The following is an 11,131-nucleotide window of genomic DNA, read 5'->3' as shown; positions in this document are numbered from 1 at the left end:
GCGCCCTGCTATAAAGGCCGGTTATAGATTCATGCATATACAATTTTTTCTAGTTTGACCATTTCACATCAGAGTCTCTCTTTTACGTTAGGACCCCCTCATACTTCGCGTAGCATGATTTTGCATTTATGCACATTTTTTACCACGCGTGAGGCCATTCATATTATTGGGCTGCACACAAGAGACAAACGCAGGTAGCTCATGCAGCATTTTCAGCTGCAAGCGTGCCGCGTTTTCCCACCCGCATAGGGGGTGCCAATAACATGTAATGGCACCGCAAACACGTTGCATGTTTTTAACATGTTGCATGAATGCATGCCAGAGTGTGATCAAAATCATGATCATTTCAAATAGAGGTGCACCGAAATGTAAATTTTAAGGCCCCGTTCACATTGCGCGATTCGCAAATCGCCAGTTTGTCGCACGATTTGCATTTTGTGCGATATCGCGCAAATGCTTGCATTGAGCAAGCGAGAATCGCGGCAAAATCTGCTCCAAAAAGGGTCCTGCTGTAGCGACACACGACCCGCGACAGCAGAACCCTTTGCCCCATTGAGATGCATTGAAGAGCGACATCGCGCGGTAAATAGCCACATTGAGCGGGAAATCGCACAATGTGAACGGGGCCTAAAACTGAAATGAAAGAAAATGTCGGTCTGAAATCGAAAATGCTTTTTTTCTAACTTATTCACATTTTTACAAATATTTTATTTTTATTTGTTTTTTATAAACTTTTACATTTTTGATATGTATTTTTTCATTAAATATTTTTATTTTTTACTTTACTTTTAGGGGCTTCGGGGACATATTAGGGGCCTAAACAGACCCCTGATATTTCCCTTTTAAAATAGAGATTGAGAACACAGAGTCCTCAATCTCTTTTTCTGCAGCCCCAGTTATCAATGAGCAGGAATCCTCTATACTGAGTGTTCCTGTTCATTCATGAGAACAGAGTATGTTTACTATAACCACAATCATGAATGAACAGGAGGTGATGTAGATCACTCCCATCCATTCATAATTGGTGATATAGTAACCATACTCTGTCCTCAATTATGCAATCGCTGAGTGTTTTTACCTCGCTCTGCTTCCTGACAGCTGTCACAGAAGGCTGAGTGAGCGGTGCGGGGAGGAGAGCTTGATCTGACAGCTGACTCCTCCCCCGCACTGCCGGCCAGCCTCCTGTGACAGCACTGGCTGTCTCCGCCCACACCGCTCTGATCTGTGATAGGAGGCTGAGCAGTGTGGGGAGGAGAGACACTGACTGCTCACAGCGCTCTCCTCCAGCACCGTTTGGCCGCCTGTGACAGTTTCTCTCCTCCCCGCTGGGACACAGAGCAGCGTCCAGTGGGGAGGTGAGAAATCACGGACGCACCGCTATTTTCGGCAGGAAAATGACACTTCCGGTATTTTGACAAAAAGTGCCATTTTCGGCCGATATATCGATGCATCCCTAATTTCTCTTCAATTTGTTTTATTGGGTTTTAAAGCATAAAGCATACAATTAACAGTCAGGAATAGGAGTGGTAAAAGACAACAGTTCGCCCTTACAGTGGGCGGCGTACTACAGTAGGCATAAGCAAAAAGGGGGAGGGGATAATGCAGATTGTCGCTGCGACTCATCAGAACAAACGGTTGTTTGTGGAGGAGGGATTCAGGGGGGGTGGGGTATGGTTTTACCCCAAGGGATTGGAGACGTCAAGGAGGAGGGAATATGTTAGGCGATGAGTAAAATTTAGGTGAGGGAGCAATAAAGAAGAAGGAAAGAAAAGAAAAGAGAAGAAGAGAGAAGAAAAGAGAAGAGAAGTGGTGACTACCACCCGGGCTCCACCATCCAAAAGGCAGTTAGCGAATGAGGTTTTGTGTTATGGGATCTAGGGTGGGTAGGAAGATGGAGGCCCATGGGTCCCATATGGTATGAAACTTCCGACTCGTGTCCAATAGGATGCTTGAAAGGTGTTCGTTGACAAAAAATCCTTGCATACGCTGTTGGAATTCAGTGTACTGAAGTGTCTGCTTTTTCCATGAGTGTGCTATGGTTTGTTTGGCCGCTAAAAACATAACATTTGCCAACTGCCATTGGGGTCGTGTAAGGTGTGGGATTCTAACATGATGTAAGGCCTGCCAGGGGTCCTTCAGAATTGGCTTGTTGAAGATAGAGGATAGGAGCCTGTATATTTTAGACCAAAACCTGGCCACGAAGGGGCATGTCCACCAAATATGCATAACATCACCTGTGGCTTGACACCCTCTGAAGCAGGCATTTGAGCTAGACTGATGGAGGTGACAGAGGCGAGAAGGCACGAGCTACCACCTGGAGAGAACCTTGTAGGCCGCCTCCTGGGAGTTGATGTTTTGAGAACACCTGGAGATCGCATCCCAAATTGACCCCAATTCCTCAGGGGGCCTTGCGTGGTGTAGGTCCCTCTGCCAATTAGTGACATATCTATGAGTGGTGAGGGAGGGGAGAGCATTGAGCTGGGAATACAGGAGGGAAATGAGGTTTAGGGAGCTGGGTGTGCGGAGGCAAATGCGTTCGAAGTGTGAAAGAGATAGGGGGGTAGCGAGGTTAGGGAGTAGGGATTTAATCCAATGTATAATTTGGAGGTAGCGGAAGAATTCTCTAGAAGGGGGTTGAACCGCAGCCACTAAGGCATCCCATTGGGTTATTCTAGAGCCTTGTAAGAAATTGTAAAGGGTGGTTGGTGTAGCCTTGTGTGTGCCACCAAGCGAAGGAAGACGGACTATCCATTGCCGGAGGGAACATAGGATTTCCTAGGAGGGTAGTTAGGGGTAAATGTGGGGAAATTAAAGAGGCCGCATACTTAGTGGAATCCCATATGCGCAAGGTATGGGCAAGGAGCGGGTTAAGGTGTGGAGGACGATGGGCGGGGGGAAGCCAGGGAATGGAGGGGAGCGTGTAGAGATGCACATATGGGGTCTCCATTAAAGTCCAGAGGGGTGGGTCAACCGGGATGTGAAGGGCGGCAATGGGCGCAATCTGTGCGGCCTGGTAATATTTCTTAAGGTCCGGGACTCCTAACCCCCCTTGGCGGCGATGACAGTACATCGTTTTCCGGGCTACTCGGGGACGTTTATCGTGCCATATAAAGGACATAACGTGGTTTTGCATCGATCGGAGGGCGAAATTCGGGATTGCTACCGGTAGGGTGCTAAAAAAATAGGGTAATTTTGGAAGCAGGGGGTGCATCCCTAATTTCAAACCAAATAGCACAATACAATACAATCAGTATTGACACAACATAAGTACTGTGGTGACACACCAGAAACATATCAGTGGAGATTTTTTTTAAAAGTACAGTAATGACACACCAGAAACATGTCTATAGCCACAGAATCGGTACAATACTGACAAACCAGAAACATGTCCGCAGAGACACAATCAGCACACTACTGACACATCAGTGACATATCTGACACAAGCAACATGTCAGCAGACATAGAATTAGTACATTAATGACACACCAGGAACATTTTGGAAGACAGAAAATAAGTACAATACTGACACATCCAGAAACATGTCAGCAGACACAGAATCAGTACACTAATGATACACCAGAAACAGTTTGGCAGACATCAAATAAGTACAATTATAACACATAAAACCAGTGAGGTGTTTAGCCAGCAAGGGAATTATACTGTTCGTAAGCAGGGAAGTGGTCTGTACCGATCCTGTTGCTGATAATATCAAGTCATGAGGATGCTAAGGTGTCCGTGTGTAGTGACATGACTATGCTTTTATATTCACTAGCATAAGTGTGCCTGTTTCAAAAGGGGCAAGGTTGAGGTGGTGAAAGCATGGAGAGGTCTGCAGGCATAGTGGTAAGAGCAGGAGGTGGTGAGAGAAGAGGTGCTACGGGCACATTGGGTGATGAAGGAATGGGGGCAACAGGCACGGTGGATGGTGAGAGAAGGGGGGGCGGCAGGCACGGTGGATAGTGAGAGAAGTGGGTATCAGGCAAAATGGATGGTGAGAGAAGGGGGACAGTAGGCATTGTGGGTGGTGAGAGAAGGGGGGTGGAAGGCATGGTAGGTAGTGAGAGAAGAGGGATGGCAGGCAAATTGAGAGAAAGGGAACAGCAGGTACAGTCAGTGGTGAGACAAGAGGGGCAGCAGGCATGATGGGTGGTGAGACAAGGGGTATGGCAGTCATGGTGTATGGTGAGAAAAGGGGGACAGTTGGCACACTTTACTAAGCTATCAGGGTGAAAGGTGCAACACATCACAAGGGGACACACCTGAATGGACACTAAGGATGAAAAGGGACACAGCTTTCTGGGCTCTGGTGGCAAAGGGGAAACACCTGTCTGGGCTCCGTGGATTAAGGGGACACTAGTGTCTCAGTCTGGGAGTAAATAAGGATGCACCCCTCTGAGTCATAATTGTCACTTTTCAATAAAGCAGTACCATCATCTTACCTCTGCAGCAGAAGAGGAGTACCATTATCTGCATCCACAAGCTAAAGTCAGTACTTTTTGCTCCCCATCATATCAAAGCAGTACCCTTGGCTGCTCTATCCTACAGTATAATCAGTTCAGTTTTGTATCAGAGACGTGCTGTCACCTCAATCCTTCAACAATACAGTATTGTCATCCCAGTCCTCTAACAGACCAGTACTGTCATCTCAATCCTTTGACAGAGCAGTGCCCCAATCTCAATCCTCTAACAGAGCAGTGCCATCATCTCAGTCCTCTAACAGAGCAGTGCCATCATCTCAGTCCTCTAACAGAGCAGTGCCATCATCTCAGTCCTCTAACAGAGCAGTGCCATCATCTCAATCCTCTGTCAAAGCAGTCAGCTCAATTCTACAGCAACAGAGCAGTGCCATCATCTCAGTCCTCTAACATGAAATAATTGTTTTTTAACATAATGTTAGGAAACATTTATTATTACCCAGTTTTTTGGTAAAATATAAAAGATCGGGTCACGTCGGGTAAATAGACACCAAACATGTCATGCTTTAAAATTGCGCGCACCCACGAAATCGCAGAAAACTAGCATACCCAAAATTGACCATAGGCGACACTTTAAAAGCTTTTACTGCTCATCAGTTTAGTGTTATCAGTGATTGATGGCCCTAGAACTATTGCTCTCACTCCGACGTTCGCGGCGATATGTAACATGTGCGGCGTAATGGGCGCAATTGTCTTTTTAGCACGTATGCGCCCCTGGCGCATGTTTGCATGCGTGTATGTATGGGTGGGGGACTTAATTTTTTTTTTTTTATTCTTTTTTATGTGTAACTTAAAATTGTATGCAGCGTACTCTGTGCATACAATCTTATGGACACAAAAAACTAACAGTGGGGCTCCTAGGTGTCGCAAGTACAGGTGTATTTTACGCTGTATGCCCACATACTTGCATTTGCGTCTGAGTCCTCAGCATAAGGTATATTCTTGTCTAAGAGTATTCAATTGTTATGCAGAGATAACACAAAGAAGGCAGCAGGATTGTCTGTGAAATTCCTGGTCCCCCGCTGTGCTCTATGATTCCTCAAACTGACTTTTACATCTCTACAGGATACAGTAGTAACATAGGGATTAGCAGATTGAACCACTGAGAGCGACAAGGAATCCCACACTCCTTGAAGTGTCAGTTTATGATGATTCTTTAGCGATGTCTTCTTAAAGTGAAACTAAACTCAGGAGTTAAATCTTAAAAATGCATCCAAGTACCTTAACTATAGACAAAAATGTATCTTATGTGTATCACTCGGCTGTAGATCTTCAAATCTTCTCTGAATTGGTACTGACACTGTCCTTCCTTCTGGAGGGTGGCTACTTTTGTTCCCCATTGTCCCTGTGTGTGTTGAAAATTAGCCACCGCTCCAAGCTCACTGCTGTGATGGACTACAATCTCATATTTAGTTTACTAATGTGTATTGAGATTGTAGTCCATCTTGGAAATGAGATCGGTGAGGTGGCTTCTTCACAACACAGGGACCATGGGGAACCAAAGTAGCCACCCTCCAGAGGGAAGAACAGTGTCAGCATGAATTCAGAGATTTGGGGATCTACAGTCGAGTGATACACAAAAAAAAGTTAAATTTTTGTTAATATTTATGCTACTTAAATGCATTTTTAAAGTTTAACTCCTGAATGTAATACTTTAATACTGCAGCAATCAACATCAAGGGGAGCAAGAAAGGTGGGTATGAAGTATCTCACTTCTTTACACAGAGCCCTATGTTTAAGAAAGTGTTTTTAGCAAAACAGTCGCTTTAAAAATCACATGCTGTATTGTTCAGTAAATGACTGACACTTCTAGCTAAACTCCATCTTTCCACCAACGTTTAAAAATAGAGCAAACATTCTGATGGTATATGCATGTGACTGTGGGACCATTGCCAAGACATTCTTGGTTCTGAATATGGTACGAGTGCATGCACTCTTATTTAGCGTGGAACATTACAAGTCCTTGTTTATCAAAGTGACTTTCAAAAGAGCTATATATATACACACACATATTAATATTAGGGATGCACCGATACCATTTTTTCCAGACCAAGTACCATACTTGGTATAAGTACAGATACTCTATCTCTCTCTCTCTCTCTCTACACACATACGGTAAATATATATATACCATTTTTTCCAGACCAAGTACTCACAGATACAAGTACTGATACATTCTTGTTTATTGTCATGTGACAGTTTTTTTTTAAAGTCGTTTTTAAAGTTCATTTTTTTTTTAAAGTGTCATGTACAAGGCTGTTTATGGCCATACACCACCCAGATCAGTATGTGGCAGGTACACCCAGGTGATTTCTATTAGCTACGGACAGGAAGCCTGAACAAATCAATGACAGGCTCTCCTGTGCATGGCTCTGAATGCAGACTGTTGTTGTCCAGAGCCACAAATCTGTCCCTAACTGTGGGTCATTGTTCCATGTATGATTACATGCTAACCACTGGTGTATGGCTCATGTGAATTGATGTCTTATAGGCTTAACAGTTTAAAATTAACAGTTTAAATGAATATGCAGCCACGGCAATTGCTGTTACAAAACTCGGTTTGTACCAAGCCCATGTAGACCCCTAGTCATAAGTACACTTCTTTTTGCATCAGTACTGCTTGGACCTTAAAAGGAGGAGGTAGTCCTGAAAATGTATCTGTTAGGCCTCATTCACATGGGTGGCAGCCTCCACTGCCCATGAAAAGTGTCTTGCAGTGGCTTTTTGGAGAGCTGTAGACTCATAAATGCAGTTTCTTTTCTTTTTAACCTCACTAGGGATCTTCTATTAGAATACTGCGCCAAAGCCTTGTACCCACACACGTGAAGCATGGTCCTAGTGATTGCAATGATCTCGTTTGACAAGCAGCACCACCTGCCAAACATGACAAAAAGCCCAGGCAACTGATGCAATGCGGCCCTACAGTGGCATATACATTGCCTTGGCGCTTTGTATCGCCAAGGCAATTTATATGCCACTGTAGGGCCACATTGCATCAGTCGCCTGGGCTTTTCGTTACGTGTAGCGGGCAATGGCACGGCCACCCTCGATTGGTCACTGACAGCATTGCTGGAGCTTGGTGAACTCGGTTTGCACCAATCCCATGCACATCCCTATGTATGCCCAAACACATATTACCTTTTCCAGACTGAATATAGGACCAGTTTGAAAAGTGCCTCTGTAAAAAGCTAAACAGAGAATTTTGCATTAGAGCAGCCATAAAAGTGAGCTGAATGTATGAAAAGACTGCAGGTCCCTGAGTGATGTCCCTGGCAGGCACACGTGCACAATGGAGCCAGCTGGACCCTTGCTTGTCACATCTCTTGCATGTAAATAGGGCAGTTACAGGTCAGGGCTCTGTCCCTTTAGCCTATCAGATGAGAAAGTAGAAAACAGTGAAAAGCTCCTGCAGCCCTGTGGACTACATTAGCTGTTTGTTGCTGATCTCCTCCTCCTCCTCTAACAGCGTCAGCAGGGACAGGGGGAGGAGGGACAGGGAGGAGGGTGGAAGAACATAGTCCTTGCAGGAGGGGGGTACTGGGACTTCATCGCAGCACAGCATTATACATGTAGCTCCCTGCACTTTTTTGGAAGTTTTTTTATTTATCTGTTTTTAATAGCTGATTTACAGAAGATCGCATACATGCTTGCACACCCCTCCTGATCTGCGGAGGCAGCGGTTGCATTTTTGGCCATCTAGTTTTTAACTCTGTGCAGGGGATCAGCAGCCCCAGGTCCTCAGCATAATGGTGGTTCGTATGTTGTTTCGGGCGGTGATCATGGGCCCTCCAGGATCGGGGAAAGGCACGATCTCGGATAGGATCGTTAAACACTTCGCACTCAAGCACCTGTCCAGTGGGGATTTGCTAAGGCTGAACATCCAGAGGAAGACAGGTACAGCTGTCAGGAAGGAGGGGGAGCGGGCACTTTAAATAAGTTTGGTATAATGGAGCACGTGACAGCTGGGTCACATGTGAAGGTGACAAGAGTCACACTTTCATCTCATTCATTGACATGCAGTAAACGACTTCCGTGTCCACGAACTAATCTACTTTCATTTTCCTGATGGATCCATTGATTGTACAGCTGTCCTAGCATGCCTGAGACATGAAGCCTGCTTGTCCAGCCCAATGTTACTTCTGAAATGTAACACTGTGCAGCTAATATTGGTTAGATCTGTGTCAACGTTACTCTTTCATTTCATTTGTCACAAACTATCAGAAGCATTCTCTAGTTTAGAGATTCTCAACCAGGGTCTCTCCAGAGGTTGCTAGGGGTTCCTTGAGTTGTGGTTGATTGACCTTCCATCTGATGGTGCCTGTATGGTTCTGGGTCCAACACTGCTTAGCCGAGCCAGCAACATGACACCATTGATCTTTTTAGCCGTCTGAAAGGGTGGCATTCTTGCCCACCAATGTGAGGGGCATTCTCCCCTCCCTTCCTGTTCCCCAATGCGAGGGGCATTCTCCCCCTTCCCTTCCTGTTCCCCAATGCGAGGGGCATTCTCCCCTTCCCTTCCTGTTCCCCAATGTGCGGGGCATTCTCCCCCTTCCCTTCCTGTTCCCCAATGCGAGGGGCATTCTCCCTCCCTTCCCTTCCTTTCCTGTTCCCCAATGCGAGGGGCATTCTCCCTCCCTTCCCTTCCTGTTCCCCAATGCGAGGGGGCATTCTCCCCTTTCCCCAATGTGCGGGGCATTCTCCCCCTTCCCTTCCTGTTCCCCAATGCGAGGGGCATTCTCCCTCCCTTCCCTTCCTTTCCTGTTCCCCAATGCGAGGGGCATTCTCCCTCCCTTCCCTTCCTTTCCTGTTCCCCAATGCGAGGGGCATTCTCCCCCTTCCCTTCCTGTTCCCCAATGCGAGGGGGCATTCTCCCCCTCCCCTTCCTGTTCCCCAATGCGAGGGGCATTCCCCCTCCCCTTCCTGTTCCCCAATGTGAGGGGCATTCTCCTCTCCCTTCCTGTTCCCCAATGCGAGGGGCATTCTCCCCCTTCCCTTCCTGTTCCCCAATGCGAAGGGCATTCTCCCCCTTCCCTTCCTGTTCCCCAATGCGAAGGGCATTCTCCCCCTTCCCTTCCTGTTCCCCAATGCGAGGGGCATTCTCCACCTTCCCTTCCTGTTCCCCAATGCGAGGGGCATTCTCCACCTTCCCTTCCTGTTCCCCAATGCGAGGGGCATTCTCCACCTTCCCTTCCTGTTCCCCAATGCGAGGGGCATTCTCCACCTTCCCTTCCTGTTCCCCAATGCGAGGGGCATTCTCCACCTTCCCTTCCTGTTCCCCAATGCGAGGGGCATTCTCCACCTTCCCTTCCTGTTCCCCAATGCGAGGGGCATTCTCCACCTTCCCTTCCTGTTCCCCAATGCGAGGGGCATTAGGGGCATTCTTCCCACTGACCACCAATATATGGGGGCATTCTTGTCACTGATGAGGAATTTGTTTTCCGCTTCTGCTGTTCATCATCCATAAATCAGCACATCACTATTTAGATTGCCACTTATACATGCCTATATACAGTATGTGTTTCAGTTTGGTGCCAGTTGTTTCAGCAAAGAATAGGCTTATTAAATGAGCTGCAGCTGAAATATGCAGTGCCTCTTAGTAAGCATCTTTTATTTTTAAGCATGCTTTACAAAAATGAATGTTAAAGCAGATGTTTATTTTAGTCCTATTGAGGGAGCAGCTCATATCTAAACTATTAATAGGAGATAGTGAAAATGAACCATCTCTCCATTGCAAACCCAGCCCATAATTCTTTACAACAGGGGTAGCCAAACTCCGGCCCTCCAGCTGTGGTGTCGGGAGGCGTTGCAAGATTCTCACAGCCACAGTCATGACTCCCGGAGAGAAGCATCATGGGATTTGTAGTTTCACCACAGCTGGAGGGCTGGAGTTTGGCTACCCCTGCTTTAGAAGGATTGCATTTGGCTGACTTGTATCTAGAACTTTTCTGTCCAAACAAAGCAATATGTGCTCTGTGGTGAATGGGTTATTATTTTCAGATACCCTCTGCTAGAAATGGTTGTGAGAATGGAGACATTTAATCACATAAAGAGATGCTCCATGACTAAGCCCTGACCGACTCTTTATTTTTTTTAATGAATTTACCTTTGACTTGTACCTTTTCTTAGAAGCATTGATTTTTGTGCTGCAGAGTCTTTGTTCTGTGAGAATGCCTTCAATAAGCTGACTATACACCGAGTGACTTTCGGCAAGTCCTTGATTCCCTCAGTAGGTGGCCAGGTCTGCCAGCTCCTGTCTGACATCCATCCTATCGGATGCAGGCACTGGTCAGGTATTTTGACAGGGCCAGCTATCAAAATACAATAGTCGCAGTGGGAGATTCCTTCATGCGGTTTAGCATGGATGGAGGAATTTGTTACATTTTATTTTTCCTTTCAGCCTGAGAGCAAACCAAAGAAAATCGCAGGGCTAATTCACACCAGATGCAGTCTGTTCCATTTTCCAGCTGCATCAAAAAGGCATTACAATGCTTTCCTATGGTATTTCTTGTGCTCTGTTCACACCAGAGCAGTCCGTTCCCATGCAGCCAGAATACTACTTGCCCATTTTAGCTGCATCGGATCGTGCCAGAATGCATCTAAATGCATTGGAATGCATCTGGAATCATATTTTAAGCAAAAAAACCCCTCCCCTCCAC

The 11,131-nt window shown here is 46.2% G+C and overlaps 1 protein-coding gene across 2 annotated transcripts in view; it reads left to right on the top strand.

The window, feature by feature from the left end:
* Positions 1–8,199: 8,199 nt before the first annotated feature.
* Positions 8,200–11,131, top strand: part of AK3 (adenylate kinase 3) — an 18,760-nt gene continuing 15,828 nt past the window's right edge. For both annotated transcript variants that reach the window (XM_018562049.1, XM_018562048.1), the window contains exon 1: positions 8,200–8,369. In XM_018562049.1, the coding sequence (XP_018417551.1) occupies positions 8,222–8,369 (148 nt within the window). In that variant the 5' untranslated portion in view covers positions 8,200–8,221. The remainder of the gene's footprint in view (positions 8,370–11,131) is intronic.

Source organism: Nanorana parkeri, unplaced genomic scaffold, assembly GCF_000935625.1.
Source record: "Nanorana parkeri isolate BGI_ZX_2015 unplaced genomic scaffold, ASM93562v1 scaffold558, whole genome shotgun sequence".
Taxonomy (NCBI): domain Eukaryota; kingdom Metazoa; phylum Chordata; class Amphibia; order Anura; family Dicroglossidae; genus Nanorana; species Nanorana parkeri.
The sequence above is the reverse complement of the archived record's forward strand: the minus strand, read 5'-3'. Positions and strand labels throughout refer to the sequence as shown.